The following is a 24,287-nucleotide window of genomic DNA, read 5'->3' as shown; positions in this document are numbered from 1 at the left end:
ATATGACACATGTTAGAGTATTCATGGAAACATATGGCCATATTGACATGCTCAGATGTTTCATAAAAACATAAAGAGCTTGCTACTAGCCTATTCTTTTTACCTACAGTCACTCAGGGGGATTTAGCAGGAAGCATTATACAATATCATACATTATACAGCTAAAGCATCTAAACACGTCTTAAAAATGTCTGGAAAATAGATGAAGTTATGGATAGTACATGCAAGAAAAATAACCCAATAGGACTGTGACAAATACAAAGGGAAAATCAGAGCTAAATTAAAAGCCATATGTGTGTGCCAGTGTGTGTGTGTGTGTGTGTGTGTGTGTGTGTGTGTGTGTGTGTGTGTGAGCACTTTCAAAGAGACTACCTGTGCCCTGCCAAAGGCATTTTTGTGCTGAAGGCACTTTGAGGCTGTATCAGGCTCTTCAATCGCCTCTTAATCCTAGCTGTGTGGAGTGCGGCTGCTTTGAAGTGTGTGTGCGAGTGTGTGTGTGTGTGTGTGTGTTTGTGCGTGTGTGTAAGGGTACTTGTGTGTGCGTTAAAGAGAGTGGAAGTGGATCTGAAGGCAAGGCATGCACCGCTTACCAGATCTTAATTAATAATCTGCAGTGGGAACCAGGCAACACACACACACACACACACACACACACACACACACACACACACACACACACACACACACACACACTGAAGAAAGGACTGATGGGAGAGGCAAAATACGGGTGACAACTTTCTCTCTCTCTCTCGCTCGCTCGCTCGCACGCACGCACGCACGCACGCACGCACGCACACACACACACACACACATATATTCAAACACAGACAATGGACAAACAGGACACGTGAAAGCCAAACACACATCCAGCGTTTGATCTGTGGCTGTTTGGACGTGAAATTTGCTCAAGGTGTGCAGTGAGTCCTACTGTCTCTAATGGACCATTGTATTGTTGCTAAAGGAGGAAGAAACTAAAGTAAACGTTTCTCAATGAGAGTAATCGTGCCGACACCACAGACTGTATATAAGAAGTGGACGTAGTCACCGTGACCTCACCCACTGGTTTGTGGAACGCCGTTTTGAAGCCTTGACTTCGTCATTTTGGCCGTCGCAATATCGCAACCAGAAGTGACACGAGAGGGAGAAGTACAACCGAATGCAGAATACGCCATTTTTAGGCGCCCAAAATATTACAATTAACTTTTCAAAAATGAAGAAACTGAAAGGGTTAAAGTTGTAAGAGGAAAACAACGCCCAGACTGGACAACACCGTGGTCATGAACTGTCCATCACAGTAAGCCCCGCCCTAAGCATATCCCGCTTTATGCTCTATTTTACTCTAAATGGACCATAATTTACTAAATGAACCCCATGCTGTATTGAAGAAGACCTGAAACTAGAGATTGAGACCATAAACTCATGCTTACAATGTTTACTGAGGTAACAAATCAAGTGAGAAGTCGGGTCATTTTCTCATAGACTTCTATACAATCGGACTCATTTTTGCAACCAGAGCAGTTGCCCCCTGCTGGTTATTATAAACTTTAAGACGCTTCTGCATTGGCTTCACTTTTCAGAGCTGGAGGTTTCCGCCTGGCCAACACATGATAACTTCTGTGTATGTTAAAGTCAGCGTGCCTGTTTCCAGGACTTTCAGAATCTGTTCAGTGCATTATATAGTACTGGACAGGATATTGCCTCCATATGGCATTTTTCTCCGAAATGTTTCCAATCATCTCACTATATAAAACTGACGCAACACAAGGACGACGTCACCCCACACATAGAAAGGACACAATGTGACGACCGATTAACAGGTGGTAATGTAAAGGACAGGGGTGTTTTTAAAGAGACGGCGAGTCACGAAACATGCTCTTTAAATGGATGTTGGTGGTTTCATTCTGCAGACAACTCGCCATATTTTGCACACTCGGCAGCTGATTTGTGGGGTTCATTTCTCAAAAAAACCCCCCAAAAAAACATGATTTCAAAAAGAATCTTTCATTTTAAGTGGCAGCAGTATTTGTAAGCGTTCAAGAACGATCCTCTGTTCACTCTGCATGTCTCTCAAAACAATTTGAGTTCAATCTGCCAGCGAGGGAGAGCTGGGAGATGTTATTTGCTCGTTTGTCTGTAATCATTGCTGTCTTGCTCTGCTGTTGCCTGTGTATCTGTGTGTGAGACACAGAGAGATGGTGCTGTAATGACAAGAGACTTTATTTCCATTTCACAGTTTGCCATCACCGCCTGTCAGTAGTGATTCTCTTAATCCCTGCTGCCTCACTGTCAGTGCTGCCGCAACACACACACACACACACACACACACACACACACACACACACACACACACACACACACACACACACACACACACACACACAGTACAGAAATAATGCATCACACACGAGCTAGGCATTCTCAGATAAACATACGTCAGGCACGCGACATACCGAATGTTCAGTGATAACTCACTCAGCCAGTTCTCGGTATCGGAACACCAATTACATCCATTACCATCAGCGCGAGTGGGCTTAACATCTATCCCACATGAGAAGATCAGGAGGAGAAGTTACTTTGAGGCTGCGAAGAGTCACCTGTAGAATCACAGATTGTTCTTCTTTGTTTCTTTAAAACCAAAAATAAAAGTGTTTCATCCATGCTTTCTGTGTACAGATTATAGGCAAAGGTAACGTAAGATGACCGTGAAGAGGAGATGTTGAATTGGTCGTTGGACTTTGATGGAACTGTGATAAAACTCTTTCTGCATAGGTAGACCTCACTTCCCGTCTATTTATGCCTCCATCCCTACTTTGATCAATAAGTCTGCCTGATGTTTCAGATGTGGGATGAATCCGAGTTGAATTAGGGAACTTAACCCAAAAAAACAGAGCCCAATATCGTGGTGTCCCACTTAAAACTCCACTTCAAACCAAAGTGTAATCTATAGCGTGCAACAAGATGGGAGCTGCTTGACGCCATGTTTTAATGCGATTGAGAAAGTGTGTCGCTTCCCTCCCTCCTCTTGGATGACTTCAAAAAGTGAGCAAGGGAACTGTGTGATGTTTTTTTTGGGACGGCAAAGCCTTTACTTTGACTCTTTCATCTGCTGGGTGACTCACTCTCTCTCTCTGCCGCCGGGCCCGATGGTGCACTGAGGAAACGAGGAGCTCTGATAGGTCTGCGCACACGCACACAAACAAACAACTTATGTTCATACACCAATGCTTTAATGTGTATTTGTGGAGCAGCTATGATGTAAACATATACCAACCGCAGACACATAGAACCAATAATCTGAATGCACTGCGTGAAACATCCTAAACTGTACATCTTTCTCCCGTAAAATCAGATCCCTCGCTCTGCCTCCCCCGTCTCTTTGTCTCCCGTTTAGTCCGTTAGTGTGAGGTGAATGCAGACCCTCTTTGATCATCCCTCAGTCTACGTCTCTCTTCTCCTCGTCTAATCCATGACCGACTGAATAATGTGATTTGGTGTCTCTCCAAATGGCAGAGAACCAACCTAATAAGTCAGCAGCGACGGCGGGCAAGAGAGAGAGGCAAGATGTGTCTACGATGACAACAATGACAACAACCTCGTACCACCATCTTCTGGCTGAGAGAGAGAACGGTACACTCACCAGGGCTGAGAGCACCAAGGACCGAAGCTACAAGAATGGAGTCATATGGATGGTTTATGAAAATGTTAACGAGTGCACCACAACATTGTATTAAATCCCTGGTTTAACTTTTATATTTTGAGTTAAATGTTAAGACTTCTCTGTCGTTTTAGGAGGACATTCAGTTACAAGAGATACTTTGTAGATACTGTATCATCACTGCTTGTGGACATTCTCCTTTTGTCGATGATAAAAACAAACATAAAGTGATCAGCAATGACAGAGGTATTACTCAGAGGTGTTACCCGACTAAGAGCAGAGATCCACACAAACAAAATCCACAGAAACAAAGAGGCACAGAGCGACCAAGACTGGCACTGTGCTCGGTGAAAATTTGGAAAAAACATCTTGGGTGGTCTGTTCACACGTGCACAGCTCTAAATATGGATGTGAATGCAACATTGAAGACACATTAAGATCCAATCAGTCAAACCACATTTAGAGACGGTTCGGTCCAATAGTGTGAAAGCAGACGGATCTCCGGCCACATGAAAAGATTGCCTAGTCAGCTTTGTGCACAGAACAAACAAAACAAAAGTTATAAACAGATGATTTTTTCCGTTGCCAAAGAACTGAAATGAGGGCTGCAGTCTGTGCCCGTGCTGAGGTACTAAACTGCCACTGCAATCCTCTTCTCCAGCTGTATCACAGTCTCTCACAGATGAAATCTAAATTTGAGTTGGAAGTCAAAAATCTGCTCACAAATGATCACCTTAGATATATTATCCAGCACGACTGAATCCAGACGCAAACGGAACATCTGGATCCAACACATTAAATAAGAGAAGGCCAGCGATGCTCACCAAAACACACATTTGATCAGATTTGTTGCCGGGGAACTAGTAGCTTTGAAGTAATAAAAAGCACATCAACCAAGTGTATTAGATTTAACAGTTCATTCTTACTTAGTAGAAACTGTTTGCAGCCAAATGATACGAAAGAGCATCAGCAGAATGCTACAGAATCACTGGCTGTCAAACAAGCCGGGTAATCTGAAAGCTCTATACAACTGCATTTTATAATGAGTGGAGATACACAAAAGAAAGCTCCAGCACCAGCTAGGGGACTTGTACTGACTACTACACTGTGTCATACACTGAGTAAGCTAACTTTTCTAGGAAGAACTTCTCAAGTTCTTGGATGTCTATATACTGCCTCCTTGAAGCAAAATTAATGAAATAAAGAGACTAATTGCGAAACAAGAGGCCTTCCTACCTCACCTTTCTAATCCTCCACCTGTTAGTGTGTGCGTGTGAGGGAAAGAGCGAGCACTTTCATGTCACATGGGACATGGCCAGAGGGATGGTGGTGCTGTGACACAGGGAGCTCGGAATTGGCTACTGCATGCCAAAAAGCTGCTTTCTCATTGGCTGATGTTTGCCTCCAGGTGGTTTTGTCACACTTGGTTAGTGTTTGATGAAATGTCCCGTCCCTTTGATCTGAAGTGAAAGTAGGGATGCACTTTACGTACGTACGTACGCACACACACACACACACACACACACACACACACACACACACACACACACACACACACACACACACACACACACACACAATCATAAACCACGGTCCACACAAACATATCAGGCAAAATTTGCACATCTAATCTCCACAAGCAGTTGAAAAAGCTCTCCAGACTGAGAGAAAATATGAAAAGTTCCAGACGTTATTCATCTCCTATCAAACCTGAGGCCTTGAACTTTTGTCTCACAGTATCTCAGATCTCTAGTATTGACAAGCAGGGAGGGAGTACGATACAGCTGTGTGAGGTGAAGAGGGCCAACACAAAGACCTTTTCTCCTTTAACCAAACTGTAAGCTCATATAAAACACTGCCTATCGAGCAAGATGATTGCAAATATGACCTGTGTTTTGTATGCCAGACATAATACAGAGAAGCGTGCGTGTGTTCACAAATGTACGTGTGCTAAGAAACGGTATTCCCTCACTTCCTCAAAGCCCAGCACTGACTTCTGGTAACTAAAAACTACAAAAATCTTAATGTTCTGTACCACAACTTGAAGGCACGGGGTGAAGACAGGGAGAGATGGACGGGTGGAGGTGTGGAGAAAAAATAAGAAGGTTAGATAAGGAGGTGGTTTAGGTGAGAGGCAGGATTCGTGCTCACTGTAGCCCAGAGATGAAGCGTCTTTATCAGGCACACAGGCAGCTTCACAGGCCCCTCAGTGGAGAACGGAGATTGGGAGGTCTGGGGTTGTGTGCGTTCAGTGTCATCCACGAACACGCCCAAGCCCACACCCACACCCACACACACACACACACACACACACACAGACTAACCAGACTAAAACCCCCCCCACACCTTCTACTCAGCCTACCTCCATACCTTTTCCTTCTCTGCTCCTTTCCTTTTTGGTGCAGTTCAAATGTATGGAACTATCTGAACGTCTGATCTCCTCTGATATTCTGTTTCTCATTATTTCATTCCAACAGCTTGGACTGTCTACTCCCAAAACACATCCCATCCCCCTGTGTCCCTCTCTCCCTCTCTGTCTCTCCCTTAAACGCATGCGTCTTTGATGGGAATCCATTCATGGATTTAATGGATTTCTCCGGCCTTTTTTCCAGGATCTGGGAGATGTGTTGAAAAAGAAATAAATAAAAGGGAGGAAAAGCTGGCCTGCCCAGGCTCTGCTTCCAAGAGGATGGTGGACTGCAGAGGACAGCATTTCTGTCTGCATCAAAAGAATGAGAAATTTTCAGCTTACACAAAAAGGGCGAACGAGTCAATATGGATCTGAGAGCTGGCTGACTTCAATCCAACGTGAAAAAAAACGGGCGCTACGAAGTGGTGAAACTTTTCCCTGCCCATTCCGAAAGTCAAACTTGGAGACAGATTAGAAAGTAGAAAAAAAGGGGGGGGAAGCGAGACGTTCAACCTTTGTTGATTTTTTTTTTTTTTTTTAGAAGCGTGCACTTTCAGCTGACAAAAAAGCACGGAGAAATCATTAATCTCTTTCATAAAAACTGAAACCAGCACATTGCTTATAGTGTTATCAGTGTAAGTTCAACATTCAGCATCACTGCTTTGAATCCACTCCAGATTTCCCGACAACTGTGGGTCATTTTTTCCCCTGCGTACAAAAAAAGGGGAGAGAGAGAGAGAGGACTTACAGGGAGCCAAAAAGATAAATAACTTTTAGCTGCAAAACAGCCTTCACATATCCAAAAAGGAAAAAAAAAACGGGACCGATAAGAAATAGCGTGATTTCTTCAAATGAGGATTAGCCTGTAATAAGAACACTCTTTCCCTCGGATCTCTCTCCCTTCAGTACCCCTGGTTCTGTGTGCCATATGGAGCCAAAATGGCCGACTGGGTGCTTTGGAGGTCCCTGCATTCCGGGGCTAATGCTGCGCAGCTGGCGCGGGATGGTGTCTAATGAAAAATGCTCTCTTTGATGGGACCTGCTGAGGGATTAGGTTCTGATCAACCACCTTAGGTCAGCTTCCTGCTAGACCAGCACAAGATTATGGGCGATTTCCCAGCCGTGGGTCCAGTTTCTGTCGTGGCGAGGGGGAGCGAATATGAGACAGAATGAGAGCAAGAAAGAGAGGAAAGCTCAGAAGTTCTTAATTGAAGTACTTCCTGGTTCACTATGATAGCAAAGCTGGACGTTGGCTCTACTGAAATGCTGTGTTTCCACTCGGTGGCCGACGCTTAAATCCAATCCCCTAACTAGCGTGTACATGTCAAAACGGTACATCCCATGATGGTAAGAGGGTCAACCAAAAGATTTAGATGTAGCGTCGATGCTGACAGCACCATGACCTTACTCAACCATCTGTTTAAGGATGCATAGTAATAGTAATATGCTTAATGCTTTAATGTGAGACTGTGGGTGCAGCTGAGAGGACACGTGCACAGGTTGAACCCCAAGCAAACAAATGAAGGTGTCATTTTTCATGCAACCTTTGTTCAAATAGGCATTCATTCACACAGGCACCAGCGAGTGACGTAACGTGATTTACAGCATCCTATTGGAAACTGACTCTTCTCCCTCCTTCCCTGCGCCCACCTTCTCTTGAGCAGCATCCTTCTCCTGCTGGTGGCTTTCCTCAAGATCGCCACGGATGCGCTCCATGTCAGAGCGCAGCCGGTCCAGGGACGCCTCTCTGTCCAGGAACGCCACTCGTTTGTCCTCCTCCCGGAGTAACGCCATCTCAGCCAACTGTTGCTTGTGCTGAGCGTGGGCTCCTCGGAGGTCATCGCGGAGACCGGACAGCTGGGCTTCCAAATCGGAAATCGTCTGGAAAGAGATGGATAGAGAGAATTTAGGTAAGTGATGTTAACCAATGTCCTGCAGATATCATGTGGCTCTGAGATGCTCTTCGGTTTAGATTTCATGTTCCAGTTGAGAGAAGAGATACCGTCTTAATTGGTAGACAGAAATGTGTTTGTTTTACACTTAGATGTATTGTAATGATGTAGGCTACCATGGTCGTTTTGGCTGAAGTGAACCATACTTAATCTATTTTTGTTTATCATCTATTCCTCCAGATGGATTGATGTCAAAATATGTTCATATAATGTACCAAAGAAAACTATTTATTAGAACAGCCACCTATATTCTTTCCTCATGCATCTCTGGCACTGACGCATGTCTTATCAATGGTCTGGCTGGATCACTGGCTGGGAAGTTCTCTGACAAGTATGTGAGGAATCAAGAGAAACAGAAGTATAATCTGTGTCCTGTGGGGTGAAAATATAGAAACAAATATATCCAACTGTAAAGTTTTGCAACCATGCTTAAATGTCCTCTGTTTTCCTCCGTGTGTTTGTGTAGGGGCTGCTGCGATGGCGTGACCCCTCTCTTGACCTCTCTTTTTAAACTTCTCAGCCTCGACTTTACCCCGATGAGCCTTCTTAATAGTGCTGCCAGTGAGCGTCAACATTACACAGTATGAATGCTAATAAGGCCAACCCCAGAGCCTCAGAAACACCAGAAATAAGAACCGGTCTGACACATGCTATGAACTTACATCTCAAAAGTTTGGAAAGAAAATGCCCAAAAAGTAGAAGATAAGCTTATTGTTTTTGACAAAACTGCATCACTTAGCTGGTATTATTAAGATCATTTGCAAGCTCAAAACTGAAAGAAGTTCTTTCTTAATGTAAATTTCACATTATTTTAAATGTTAGGCTTCAGTATGAGGACAAGGGCCATCTATTTTATACTCACATGTCCACTGTCCTCAAACAGCCACTTTGTAATACATGACCACACATTTTACATTCATCGGTATAATATGATCATTCTCTAAAATGTACAACAAGCAATAATCAAGACAGCATCGGAGTGAAGTGCAGGTGGCTCTAAGATGCATTGCAGTTGCTGTGTTACACCCTTCCCTACCTATATTGCACATATTCCCCAAGCTATTGCACATCCTCATTACTCTCCTTGGTTTACTTGGTTTATTTCTTACTTAGGTTCGCACCCTGTGCTCTGCCTCCTGCCCCCCCCCCCCCAAAAGCCTGGGCATCCAAGGACAACGCCATGTTAAGGCAATCAGACAGAAAGTGCCTGAAGTCTTTTTTAGCGGGCACTGGGGAGAATCAAAGAGACTTCAAAGGAGTGTCACAAAAACAGGCAGATGCTGTGGCTCTGTGTGTGCCAGTGTTGGAGAGAGTATGACACAGCCAGATCCACTCGTGCACACACTATAAACAGCCACACATGGTCGAGCTGCCACGCACGCACGCACGCACGCACGCACGCACGCACGCACGCACGCACGCACGCACACACACACACACACACACACACACACACACACACACACACACACACACACACACACAGCACACACACACACACACACACACGTACAATGTCATGCAGCACATTCAGAGAGAATATGAGGCAAAAGCAAAACAAACACATGCAATCCTCTATCTGTATGTCCCACTCCTCTGTCTCTCAGCATTACCCGTCTCACTGCTCCGTTTGTGCCTTCAAGGGCACGCAGCAATAGGATCTGAGCCCTGGAGAATCTTTAATGTATAATTCCCTCTTTAACAAATGTCGGTGATCTGCCTTCCAAAAACTCTTTTAATAAGTTAGAGTATAATCTCAGAAGAGAGGCACTGGCAATGACACTTCAGAGGCCAAAAGAGCGCGTCTCCTTTGTAAGAATGTGAGCACAGCCACATCCAACGGGACACGCGTTAGCATGCGGGTTGACGAGCTTTGTGACGAAGCGGCTCTCTGCGACAATAGGAGTGTCACATGAAAGGACTGGGGAGAACAACAGAACGCTAGATAACGGACTTTCTATGTTTCAATCAAGAGGAAAACGACACAAAGTCAAATGTAGATGAGACGCTATAAGACTTCCTCCTCTACTGTGGATCTTTAGAGCTAAAATATTGTGAGAAACAGCAGTTAAAAACTACTCCATGGCGCTTATAATGTGACTTGTTGCACAGACATTTAACCCACGTGCTCCTTGAAGAACTGAAATATGGAAATTGTTTAGGCAGCACCTAAGGGTGTGCTGGGAACAAAACTAGAGGTGTTGTAACTTTGTTTGACTGCAACTACAACAAAGCTGCCACTCCTATCGCCATTCTACAATATGCAATCTTCCACTGTAGGAAGAATACCAATTATGATTTGGTGAAGAGTGTTTCTATAAAAGAAGGACCTTCTTTACCGCTTCAGAGTCCTTTCTGATCAAACAGAAAAATGAAGAGGGGAAAAAGGGCTCAATCTTTAACATTAGTCTTAATGTACTAATTATTCTACTTTGTGGATTACCGTTAGACATTAAGGATGTAATAACATAAGAGGAAAGTGATATGTTTTCCCATTTAAAAAAAAAGTATTTCATGAACTTGCTATAACTATGAACAGGCTACAAGCTTTCTCACAGCAGATATTATGACTTGGCAAACACCGGCGCAACTAATGACATTTATAATAGCTGTGTTCCATCTTGCATGTCAGTGCCAGGCCCGGTATTGTGCACGTTGGCTTACTGACACGGCTCACAGGCGCACCTAAATGGAGCACAGCCATTAATCTTATTACAGTAGTTGCATATGTGCTATTCCTGCCGTGACAACTCAAATGACTGCTAAGAGAAAATAAAGTTTGCATTAGCACGACAGGTGGAAACACCTTTAGCTTAAACTTTGTTGACCTATGCTATAAACCTAATTTATTTCTAGACCTTTTTCTACTTTGAGAAGTTTAGAATTCTAAAGAAATAGACATTTTGGGAAATACTATTATTTACCTTCTACTGATAGTTGGATGATACCACTCCCAGGTCTGTGCAGTAACAGTGGAGCTCAGTTTGTGTGTGGATTAAACAAACAATATTCAACAAATTCAGAGGCGCTGGTCGGCATATTTCTGAGTTTTGGAGAAATCCAGGAAAGCCGTGTCTCCCTGCTTTCCAGTCTTTATGCTAAGCTAAGCTAAGCTAATCACCTCCTGCATCTAGCGCCACAGTTGATGCACAGGTGTAGTGAGATCAGAGTGGTGTCTTCTAATCCAGTCTCAGTGAAGAAAGCAAATAAGCATATTACCCATAAATTATTCCTTTAACACATTTTTTTCTTCATTATCTGTTCACAAAACATTTCCTTAACTTATCCTTTATTAATCTGGCCCTCATGCTCATAGGTAAGAGTGTCACAATGAATGTTTTACTACCAGATAAAAATGCATGTGGCAGAGATCCAACGTGATGTATGCACATACTACATGTCTTCATGGTTCGAGAGAGAACACGCTGCAACACTCAGCTCTTCACAGAGCATCATGAGTCACTGATGACTTCGCCCATGATCAATCGAAAAAGCAGCTAGGTTCCAACATGCACAGCGCATGGGAAGATGATGATGATGAAATCAATCAAAGAATCACAAACCCAGTGACAACACAGCTCAGTGAGAGATCCGCTACTGGACATCATTGAGCGACAAGACGGGATCCACTTGACGATACCGGATCTCGGGGACCAATCATTCGGTAAATGGCGAAACACAAGCGCTGAGACAATCGATGTGCACACTGGTTCCAGCCGCCTGCCTGGTTTGCTTCATCTGACTTCCCCTTAGCTCGGCTTAACTCAGTCTGTCATCACCCTCTTCATTTGACACATCTTAATCACGTACTTGGGATTGAAAGGCTTTGAAACATTGACAGCATCATTATTTAGTCCGTCACGGCCCAGAAGAAAGACCTCACAAGGCTCGCGCTCTCTCCAATGCTGTTTGAAGTCCAGATGGCAGCGCACGTTCCTTTAGAAAAATAAATAATTAGCCTGGAAAAATAATACCTAGGTTTGAGGAGGAGCCGGTGGGAAAAATATGAATGATGGATATTTGCATTGAACAAACAATTCTGTTGTTTGCAACAACAACAAAAAAACACAAGGCTTCAAATCAATTTATAATGCCTGTCCTAGTTTGTTATATATTATTCAACAATTGAGAGTGAGAAAAATAGCAAAATATGTTAAATTGTTTTATTTTATTATGTAATACAACACATCTTTACATTCTCCAAAATTGCTTAAGTTTATAGAGAATATGAAATAAGTCCAACAACAGTTTCAAGGATGCCTGTTTTAAATATATTCATAACACTCCATGGGTGGAGGATTTCATCACAATGTGTGTAGTGGGGAGGCGAATAAAGAAAGGCCTCTACACCAGGACTGGGGCGTGTTAGAGAGAGTACCAGTGATGGATCCCTCGTCCTCTGGGGGGGGGGGGGAGGCATTGATCAGCTGACAGAGCAGCACAGAAGTGGCTGTCGGCAAACATGTTTAACCAGCAAGAAGACATTTCATCATCCTGGACAGACAGATGAATGAAAGCTTCCTTTCATACTCTGGTATTTTTTTAAAACACGGTTTTACAAATACTTTTATTCTTTTAGGAGAACATGTGGTTCCACAAGGCTGGGAATGGAGAGTTAATCCCCTGAGTCGGTGGGATGCCAACCACACAACAGGTCTCGAATCCAGCGGCTTAATTCTGATTCTTTGATTCACAACGTGTAACATTTAAAGCACAAAAAGGCAAAAGAAAAGATAACTTAAAAGTGGGAATGTTGATGAATAGAAGCCCCATGTACACAGCAGATGGGTCATATAGCCTGAATAATGTGTAGCGGGCTCCATCGTGGGTGAAGCCAGAGTATTTTGGATATGAGGACAACCTGTCCACGTTTTCTTTTCTTCTTCTTCTTTTTTTCCCAAACTCTTCCTTCCAATCGCTGCTACGACTCACTGGCTCTCCTCCTCAAACACAAGAGTCAGGAATGCTATATATATATATATATATATATTAGTGTCCCACCACATCAAGGGGATGAGTGGGTGTTACTCATCCTGCGAGCGTGTGACTGACATTTGCTGTTCACTTTGCCAACTTCCGAGCTGCAACTGTCCCTGCGACGATTCCAGGAAGACTGAGAGAAAGTGTGAGACGGATGTCGGCAGAAATAATGAGGCCTGGGTTCAATCGCCACAGCAGGCATTGAGGTCGTCTGTTGCCGACATGTCCCTTGATGAGAAGATATTGTCCATCTGACCCATGTGGTGGGAGTGTGTTCTGAAAGGTCCTGCTTCCTCCCAGAAGCACAAGCGATATAAAAGAAGAAATGAAGTCGTGGCATTTGCTTTACAGGAATCTGAAAATGTTCTTTTTCAAAGCTCCATTCATGTTTTCATAAACTTCCACAGCCCTGTGTGACGGTTTAGAAAGGCTGCCAGCGAGGGGCCACATGGCTATCAGGGTGACAGGACCCAGTTCTTAAGGGGTAAACAACTTTTGGTAATGCAAAAGTGTTTAGTGTAAAAAAACCCTCATCTTTAATACATATCTGCTGCCGGAGTGTCAGCTTCTTGTCATTTTAACAGCACATCCATAGAACAGTGCTCACACAGGAAGTCAAACCAGCTCACATTGCCACCACTTTCAGAATCCTCACAATCCCGTCCAAGGCCTGAGTGAAAATCTTGATTTAACATCTGACATTAGGCAGGCGTCTGATCTCTGCTCAACATGCTGCGCGAGCAAACAGGAACTGAGAATACGAGATGAGCACTGGGGGAAGTTTGTTTTCCGTCACCTCCCGAGATCCTAAGATTTGTCAGACGACACGTCATTTTGACACGAGTAGGACAGCGTGTTATCAGCAGAAATGTCCTGTTGTGACGGCATTTCCAGAAACCCAAACACACCAGCTGGTGTCATGAGTGCTGTGAAATACATTTTCCAAAAATATTAGACATGGGAACATTTGAGTTGGAATGAAAAAGGGAAAAAAAAAAGTTTCTAGCTTTTTAAAGTCGATTTAGAGTGCTGTGACACAAGCGAGCTAGTATAGTAGTATACTGGTACGACTTGAGTAACAGAGCTGACCAACGAATGTAAGAAAGAATATTTTCACATTTGAGCTAGCAACAGGGGGTCGTTTTGAATCTTCGTGGAAGCATCCCTTCTAGTTTCATTGTTAACACCTAAAATTGACAAAAAAAACCAAACATTTAAGACAAAATTATTACAATTTGCAACTTAGGGAGACTCTTAAGTAGTCAAATATTGCTGCATTTTACGAGAAAAAATTATATAAAAATGACACTTTAGATATAGTGTTGGTAAACACCTTTTCAAGGAAAAACCGTAATTGTTGTTATTAGTGGTAAACGTAATTCATCTCTTAAACAGCCCTTTGCCGTAAATATTATACTTTGTGATAACGAAAAGAAAAAAAAATTGTGAACGTAAGGTCGGATTTGGATCCCTATCTCCACTTAACGGCTAATAAACAAAATTGTCTGCATGCTGACAATGTCCATTTCATCAGGAAGAGTCGAACACATCCCCCGTTGGGGGCTGGTTTGTCAAACGGCTTCCCACAGAGCTCCAAGCTAGCCCAGGCTGGAGGGAGGCGAAGGCTGAGCGAGGGGGCATGAGAAGGTGTCAGGGATGTCCATGAATATAGACCCAAATGTCAAAACAGTCACTGTGGCCGTCAACGCTGAAATAAGAGTGTAAGAATAACTTAAGTGAATATAACTGAATATTCTTAAGAATATAAGAATAACCAGTGTTTTTCTGGAGGGAGAGGGCTACCTGCGGTGAGACGAGAATGCCACGCGGAGATACACTTCGGTGGGAGTAGAGGGCGCTTGTCGCTGGTCGTACAGCGGAAAATAATAGAGAAATTCAACTCAGGGTTTTGTAATAAAAGAACAGAACAGATTTCTTCTCCTTCATCCGGCTACCTGTGGTTTCTGGATCTCAAGTCCTTACACTTCTATCACGAAACCCTGCGGCGCTAAAAAAAATTATTTAAAAAAGCAAAGCATTAGGACAGCGGTGGAAGTTGGGTCCGCGTGATTTTTTTTTTCTTTGTTTATTTCATTTTTAAAAACTTTTTTTTTTAATGCGTAATGTTTTAGCCCAAATAAAATGTAATTTTATTCAAATACCAATATCTAAAAATCTTCCGTACGCTTGCACCAGATACAAAGCTATCGATTCAACCCAATATCTGTGTTGCTTCAAGTTAAAAGAAAAGTGTCTTAACCCGCTGTGCTTTTGAAACCCCAGGAAACCGTCAATGGGCAAAATACAAAATGGTTGTCCACGGGAGAGCGGCGGGTCAGCATGTATGTGTGTGTGTGTGCAAACGTGGATCAGTGGAGACCCCCTACCTGGGCATCGCGCTTCCTCCACTCCTGGGTGTGCTGTTGGTGCTGTTGCAGGGCTGCCCTGGCCTGCCTCTCCAGGCTGCTCACCTCCCACTGGCGCTCCTGGACCAGGCTGTCCTTTTCCGCGCTGTGCTGCTGCTGTAGCCGCGTCCTCTCCTGCTCGTGCTGCTTGCGCTGCTCAGCCATCTGATTGGACAAGCAGGCAAAAGAGAGACTTCATCAGCCAACACATACTCGGAGCAATCCTGTCGTCATGACAACTTGTCCATCCACCTATCCATTCATCCTTTTCTTCGTCCGATTCCTTAAAACCTAGAACACCCTAACAATTTGGGGTGAAAAAGCGAGAAAAGTTTCTCCGATTCCTCACGTTGTCAGACATGAAGTGAGGTGTTTACATCTGGCTCGCTCCACCCGCCCTCCCACCTTCTCCTGCCAATTGTACAGACCAGCCCTCAATGTCCCACTCCTCTCTCTCTCTCTTCAAATCTGTCCCCCCTCGCCCTATTCTGCCATCGGCATATAAAAGAGCAGCTAGCTTGGGCTACGCATGCAAGCTGGTAGGGGTTAGCCATCTGGCAGCAGCATCTACCCAGTGCCCCATGCTATGCGCCTGACAGCATGCGAAAATCGGCTTAGGCGATGACTACGATGATCATTATAAACCCAAATCGGGAAAAAACCCAAAAAGAGAGGCAAGGATAGCCGAAAACTTTGAGGAGAACCGAGAAGATGCTGAAAGGTTCTTGATACTGCTTTTACCTGTAATTATAATCTCAGCATTAATTTAACCAATTTAACATCCATTCATTTCATTAATTAACCAATATCTAATTTTCATGTTTTCTATAAATGGGATTATGCTCAAGCAACAATTAGCAGGCTGCTATCATTGGGATTCATGTGCTAATGAATCAACAAGAAGACTTGCAGTGTAAACATGGAGTAGACTTCAGTCTCACTGGAGTTACAACCAGCTACACACAATACAGTAGAGGAAAATATAACACTTTTAATGGGACACAAAGCCCCAATTTCTCAGGGCTTAATTGTCCTGGCAGCTGAAGCAAGTGTGTATTCCAGCATGGAGTCACCTGCTGAGAGGTGAGCCTTGGCAGCAGAGCTCCCAGCACCAAGCCCCCCTCCCAAGCCTTTCCCAGGCTCTGTTCCCTTCCCATGGTGGGGGGGGGGGAACCAGTGACCCCCACACCATCCCGCCGTGCAGCCCCAGCCGGAGTCTTGAAAGGACAGCAGGCGGCCTGGGGCCCATTCGCTTCCCCGCTTTGAAGCTAATCCCCCGCACATTGTGCTTGACGGCACCCTACCTGGCCTGCCAGAGAAGCGGAGATCCTCGGCCCCTGCTACACCCACGGCCCTATCTTCAGGACGTTGCGCGCTATTCAGAGCAGGTGATGAATGAGCGGCTATCTACAGGAAGCCGGATCTCGTCCCCCAGCACTGAGAGGAAGGCCACAATAGACACTTCATTTTGGCAGTCAAGAATCCACCCCTCGGGTTTGGAGAGAGCTTTGAAAAGAGCAATGGGAAGAATTATAACTGGATAAAAATGTATTTTATCTCTGCGGCTCAGTTAATGGCATTAAAAGAGACACACACCCTCAAACTACCTCACACATTCCCATTTTCTCCAGTTCATAGTAGAAAACTACAGAGCTCCATTAAACAAACACTATGTAGGATGTGGGCAGCATCTTCCACGTGCTGCCACTGGCGACGCTGATGTTGTCTACGTTGCATTCCACAGACTTCCTTTTTCCTTAACAGATGAGATCCACAGACAGAATACGTTGTCCCACAGGGATAGTCAGATTCATACAGCAGCACAAGTTCACAGCTGACTGACAAGCAGGCAGTGGCTTCGGGAACTCCCCAGCAGGACAGCAGGACATGCTGCAGGACATCGTGGCTTACTGTTCGCTCCGGTTCAGAGTCTCGGGTCATGGGGGGGGGAGGGGAAGAGAAGGGATCTGAGGTGAAAAGAGGATGACGAAGAATTGGGCAAGATAGATCCGTTGTGAGAAAAACAGCTAAAAAGAAAAAAAAAGACGGAGAAGAGATGACAGAGAGCAGACCCAGCAAGGAGCCTGGTTGTGACATCACGTAGCGCCAGCGTGCAGCAGAGGATGCTGGGTGCTGCGGTTCTTAAAGGGGCCGACGTGGCGTTTAAGAGGGAAGACTGAGTCGGTTACAGCACAGCTTGGTGCCACCGATACAGAGTGGGCCGGGTGTTACTGCACAGCACGACTCCTGTCAGACCGGCCTCACATGGTTGTGTGTGCGCGCATTGAGACAGGACAGTGAGGTAATGGGCTTCTTTCAAGCCCCTGGGGGGGGATATCTGAAATGTTTGGGAAGGAGGAGGAAAGAGAAGGGTTGAACAGAAGCTGGTCTCAGCAGGGGAGGCTGGGGTGGGTGTGGGAAGGACGGGAGAGACGGAAGAAAGACGAGCCTCTCACTCCTCACTGTAAGATCTGAACTGAAGATGGCCAGTGAGCGGCGCTGGACATAAGTATTTATCTCTTCATACAGTTCGTCCACACACTTGCACGTCTATAAACTATAGACTCCTTTAGTATCTGCTCTCCTTTAACATCTGACCTCACCACGTCACTCCAGCGTCACGAGGACGCCATGACGTCCGGCTGCAAACAGGGCCGGCTGGAAAACAACTCCTTCATACATAGCTCCCCCCTTTTTTTTTTTAACGTCTGATTGAAGTCGCCCTTGAGGGAATGTTCCTTTGTGAGCATCTGAATGGACAAACTTGACCTCCTGCAATCGTGTGACACCAATCTCTGTGGAGCGGAGACACAATGCACAGACACATGGGTGGGTAGCACACAAAGTACCCGTGGTCACGCTTCTGTGTGTGTGTGCACAGTTAAAGAATGCATGCACACATACACACACACACACACACACACACACACACACACACACACACACAAAACAATTGTGCTCGCAGTAACTCATGAATAATCACACGTCTTCACACGTGTGTACAGAAAAAAATGTCCTCTTTCTTTCTCTACCCTTCTAACTGTGTAGCTAATGTCACCAGCGCTCGCATCAACATCATCACGACGACAGGCCTTTTTGTCTTTGTGTGTTTTTTATCTTCAAGACAAAAGGCTGTCTGACGAGCTGCTAACCCTGTGTAGCTGGCTTCAACTGTCAACTGCACCCCCACACTCTGAAGCAGCAGATGATAAGAGTCGCTTCAGGTTTTTTTTCTGCAACGCCTTTGATTACTTACCTGTTTTTCACATGAGATGGAATTCATGATACCTTCAGAGCAATATGCTGGAGCTGGCACTCAAAACACTGATAATTTATCCGTCACTGGATCATTTTAGAGGCATGAAAATGTCTTGGATATACGTACAATCTGTTTAAAGGTTTAAGCGGCATTGTCTGATTTCTATGACTATATACAGTATGATTGCAGAAATAACAACAAAAAAAAGGCATTTCCCACTTTCCCCAGTTAAATTAGTTTTTGGTGGATACAAAAATCCTATTTGAATCTTTTGAAAGTGTGATTTACAAACACAAAGTGTTCAGTCATGGCGCAAATCAATAACGAGCAACCATTTCTCTACTCCTTGGAAATAACACTGGCTTTCTATCCTTCTACGGCAAATCTACAGCAAATTACACGCGGCGTAAACTTCATCCGTGCTGGAGATGAGTGCTAGCATGCCGATTAACACACAGGTTGAGTGCTGGAAATGAATCGTGCCGCGGATACAGATGGGAAACAAACACGAGTTAGTGCTGTAGTCTTTTAAATCTTCTTCATTTAAAGGAATAATAAAAGAAATTAAATGATTTATTATTTGATGGCAATCTCGGGATAAATGAATGTCTTATCAATTATTAGTTGTTATGCATGGCTGAATGATTATGCCTGAATAACAATCTGGATTATTTTGCCTGATGTTGTACTCCTGATTGAAGTACACCAGATTGTGAAGACATTTGAAGCCACCTTCTGCATCTTTTAACACTTTCTAAACACGGCCTTAAGAGGGAAGATTAGATTGTAGGTTAGAGGACACGTTCTTTAAGGCTAAAACATCAATGACATCGTTAAAGTATACAGTCAGAGATACAAAACCCCACTGGCTGCCCGCTGAGGTTAAAGTGAAATGTAAGTAATAGAAAGATAAACTTTGTTACAATGAGACTGGCTGCCTCCGATATTATCCATTTCTGTGGTTTAATTGAATCCGAGGCCGTATAAGAGAAGTCCTCCTATCAGCAAGCTGGATTTCAATGAGAAGCGAAAAAACGGTTTCTAGACTCCTAATCGAAGAAGAGTGACAGAGATGCGACGATAAGGGGCCCAAGTGTCTGCTATGCAGATTGCATTAGTTTTCAATTGGCAACGTTTAGGATATTTATTGAGCTGCAATCCAAGCTTAATCGAAAGCGTGTCCCTTATCATGAGAAATTAATCAGGTGGAACAGATGTGGAGGAATAACAAAATGAATGTCAGTCCCCTTTGGTTGGCTCCAGCTGCCCAAAGAAAAGATATAACAATGTGGTGATGAGAGAAGCAAGAGGAGAATTCTTTCCACTGGCTTCATCACGAGGCGAGGAGCAAGAGAACGTTTCACACGTGCAGGTTTAGGTTGACAAACACACTGTAGACAGATGGACAGAAACTTAGAGACTCGTACAGACCTGCTGCTCGTATTTCTGCCGGAGAGCGTCGAGCTGCTGTGAGAACTCTTTGGCCTGGTTCTCCCTGAGGGACTTGGAGCGGATCAGGTCCTCCTCCACCTTCTCCATCTGGAGGCATGAGAAGAATAAAAGCAAAAAACAAAAAAAAAAAATTAAACTTTCAGATACATAAATTGTAAGACGTTTGTGTAAATGCATTGAAATAAAGATGAAATGAAATAGGAAATTATTTTAAAAAACAGAAACAATTGGACAATGATATAAAGAGACTAGAACATGAGCATAAAACAACCAGTAGTGGAAGATATTATGAGATTGGGTGTCAGGCGAGTCGTCTACTTGCCTTTCAATTGAGGAGAGCACAGTCAAATATCTAAAATAAGACACCCAAGGTCTGGGGCTGAGGTTCCCCATGCAGAACAAGTGGCAGGGGCATTTCAAACATTTGACCAGAACCCTGATGATGCTCCAGGTGAGGCTCAAAGAGTGGCACAAATGAAAAGGGATTTTTTTAATGATCTTAATTTTGCAAAGCGGACTCAGGCAGAGCAGTTAACAGCCCCAAAAGCAAACGAGAGGAAACCATTACATCTTTAAAAAACAACTGGATTGCCCTGCAAATGTCATATGTTCTTTGTGACAGACTTTACACCTAATCTTTGTGCAGTCTTCAACTATGCCTTAGATGACAATGACCCACCCACGAGCCGGTCAGAGGATATAATATCAGTAATTCATAAGGATCCGCTAGAGTTTGGCTGCCATGGACCAATCAGCCTGCTCGGGAATGATTCTTAGCTCCGTATTGGCGAACAGGATGCAGAGATATTTAGGGAAATAAGTCAACCTTGACCAGACTACCTAATATTAGAGGAATTTGATAGATTTGATACTCCATGCGGGTTTCTCCACACGGCAAACCCACATCCTCAAGCTCCTCAAAGCTCTGTCTGATGGTGTGACGCAACTTTAGCCGTGCGGACACTTGCAGCCCTCTGGGATGCACCCAAGCATAAACCACGCTTTAGTCTTGATGCAGGGAAAGCGTTTTAACAGGGAGGGCTGTTCATATTTAAATATTTTAATGTGGGGTTTACATTGCTGTAAACCCCACATAATATGTGACTCAAAGTCTCACATTTCAGGAGAGTGAACATACATTTTTGTTCAGAATTCTGCTCAGTATTTTTCCATCACTTACAGTTGATGCACTCATAATAAGAGCACATAACAATACATCTAACACATGCAGAACCTGCAAAACACCATCATGCATCTGCAGCAGAGTGATGCCGGCGTAAAATGTTTCTATTCAATTTGATATTAATGCCATCGGAAGGATGGCATTAATTACGTGTGATCTTATCGTAATCATATTATTATAAAAGCACATCAATATATTGAGCTATTCATCAAAGTATGATATTATAATTAACATTAAATATGTAATACAGTAGTTCACATAAACATTTCAATATTCACAGATGCAAGAAAACTCAAAGGCTCGCGTAAAAGACATGCTTCTGCCTCTGAGGACTTTTCTGAAACTTTTTCTGAAAAAATAATAATGCATTTGATAATATTTATCTTAAATCCACTTCCTTGCAGCCTGCCACTTTCATATTTTCTGTTCAGGTGACGATAATCAAAACAATTGGAAATGTAATTTGGTGAAACGCCTCTGTATCTGGGCTACGCTGTGTGTACCGCTCAGAAAATGCTAAATGGTTTTTGATTAATCCATTTAAAATGCTGAAGCCTCCTTTGAACGAAGCACTCAACAGAGATTTGATTCCGTGTGGCGCTTCTTCTTTCCAATGCAAAATAGGGCAGATTTTTCCTTTAAGAGTCGTCTTAAAGCGGGAAACAGATTTTAAAAGGAGAGGAAGACAGAGAGAGGGAGAGAGATAACCCATTTAGATACAACACCGTCTGCAGACAGAGAGGATGAAGAGAGGAAAGATGGAAGAATAAAAAGAGAGAGTAAAATAAACTTCAACGACATTAAAGCCTTTTGCAGGAAAATGTAATGGAGCGAGGAAGGGTGGGAGGATGACAGGGATGCAGAAGAGACTGCTGCTCTCTTCGGCTTTGATGTGGGCTGAGGATAAAGTCAGATTGGAGATTGGGATGCCAGGGGCGCGATGGGAAAAGAGGGAACGAGCATGAGACGGAAAAATGAAAACAGGAGAAAAGAGGAGGAGAAAGATGAGGGAAATTACAGCACTACAGACATTTTCCAAGCATCGAGAGAAGATGATATCACTTCCCACCCTGTAAAAAAAACAAAACGTGTGTTCAAGAAGCAGAAACAACCAAGAAAGCGGACCAAAGTTCTGTCTGTCAATAACACGTTTTTGTTAGTGTACTTTTTTTTCCTTGATCTTGAACACAGTGTTTTGTGGCAAAGGACATCTCAGTCTTCTGGGTGTCTTCTCTGCCTTCTTTAGGGTTCAGATGCAAGCAGCACATCTCGTCTCTCGTCAATACGACAAACATTTTAAATTCACTCTGGGGGAATAAAGGTTGCTGTGTGTGCCCACAAACAATCATGCATAATCGACGCTCACGCATCAACGTTTTCTTACACTACAACACACCGATTTGCTGAAAAACTTCACTAATCTGTGACTAAAACTTGCTAATCTCCCTAACATGCAGCCCTTTAAAAACATTCAGGACTCAGCGCAGCCTCGTCAATACGGCACACTAGCTACAAAAACGCCTATAGCCAAAATGTGTTGTAAGACAGCATCAGAAGTTTACAGCGGCGTATGCATCGATTGGAGAGCTCTCCCAATAAGCAGCAGCCCACGCGGTGCGGAGCGCTGAGCGCGAGAGCCGGGCCTGACGTACAAATTAGTCTGGCTGCTTAAAGCAAGTGACCCGTCCTCCATCGAAACCCGACCATCCCACGTCCCGCCCACTGATGAGGAAGTGAGGTCAACGTGCGACGGCAGAGAAATGAACGAACCCGCTTAATGAGCAGGATTCTAAAATCACGGCATTCATTGTGGATGACTAAATGAGTGAAAAAAATGGCCTGGGGGGGGGTTTGATAATTCATTTGTTTTGTGTGTTTTTCGGTATAGGAACTGATGAAGGAGAAGCGGGAGGGAAGGGAGACACACGGAGGAATTCAAGCGCAGCCAGCGTGGCGCCCTGTTGCATCTGTGGTCAGGCTGTGTCTCTGCAACCACAAAAAATGTGTGTGTGTGCATTGTCTTGGTTACTGCTTGTCAAACAGCTCACTCCCTTTGCGGTGAGGCAAACATGAAAGAGAGCAGGGGAAAAGTGCATCTGTATCTGGCACACAACGGGGAAACCAAACACATGCTAATGTGCATTCATATTAGAGACTGATGTACAGCATGCAGACATACGTGTGATAGAAAACAGGTGTGCGTGCATGGATATCACTTTGTGTTAGCTAACATGCTACTTATGCCTTTGTGTGTATCAGACCTGGAGTTTCATGTCAGCGTAGGTCTTCTCAGAGCTGAGCTCCACCTGCTTCTTGAACTGCTCCAGCGCCGTGTCTGCCTGCTGGATCTGCTGCCTTTGGCTCTCTCTGGCTCTGTCCAGCTGGCTCTCCATCTCCCTTCAAACCAAACACACACACACACACACACACACACACACACACACACACACACAAAAGAAGGAATATATGAAGAAATACAGAAACGCTTTGTCAAGAACTTTTCAAAACAGTAGTTTGAAAATGCTTTCGGGAAGGAAGTAAAGAAAGCGAGAAAATAGAGAGATGGATGTAGAAACGTATAGAATAGTTGAATCTGATTTCACACGGACCTACAATTGTTTCACCTTGTAGGTCCGTGTGTGTGTGGTCCTGGTGACACCTACTCTAGCAGTAACTACAACTGAAGAGATTTGAGTACTTTGCCAGATGTTTCCAGCATATTTCTGTCTGTGGACAGATTTCTTTCATCGCGATAATGTCACAACCGTGCAACACGCAAAAAAATGTACATGTGTGTGGTTGAGATCAAAATTAAGATGAAGATATGCCCAATTTGACGTTGTCGCTGGTGGGATGCCATCATAAGACGGTCTGCAGTTATTTTTGTCATTATTTCATTGGAAAGAACAGAGTGAAGAGTCAAACGCCTCGTGTCTTCCATGCAGGTACGCTGCTGCTTTTGCCGGCAAATGCCAGCTCGCAGCGTTGCAG

General features: G+C 44.0%; 1 protein-coding gene across 1 annotated transcript; it reads right to left on the bottom strand.

Annotated features, from left to right (window-relative positions):
* Positions 1–3,119: 3,119 nt before the first annotated feature.
* Positions 3,120–23,699, bottom strand: LOC137886618 (centrosomal protein of 112 kDa-like; the record flags this gene model as incomplete). The annotated part of the gene is made up of 5 exons (XM_068729147.1): positions 23,558–23,699; positions 20,093–20,200; positions 15,385–15,567; positions 7,716–7,946; positions 3,120–3,178 (listed from the first exon to the last, which is right to left on the bottom strand). Coding segments are annotated over exons 1-5 (713 nt in total), but the record flags the coding sequence as incomplete, so codon positions are not given.
* Positions 23,700–24,287: the final 588 nt, after the last annotated feature.

Source organism: Cebidichthys violaceus, unplaced genomic scaffold (genome assembly GCF_023349555.1).
Source record: "Cebidichthys violaceus isolate CVI_PGR_0920_01 unplaced genomic scaffold, fCebVio1.0.p SCAF_445, whole genome shotgun sequence".
In the NCBI taxonomy this organism is placed as follows: domain Eukaryota; kingdom Metazoa; phylum Chordata; class Actinopteri; order Perciformes; family Stichaeidae; genus Cebidichthys; species Cebidichthys violaceus.
The sequence above is the reverse complement of the archived record's forward strand: the minus strand, read 5'-3'. Positions and strand labels throughout refer to the sequence as shown.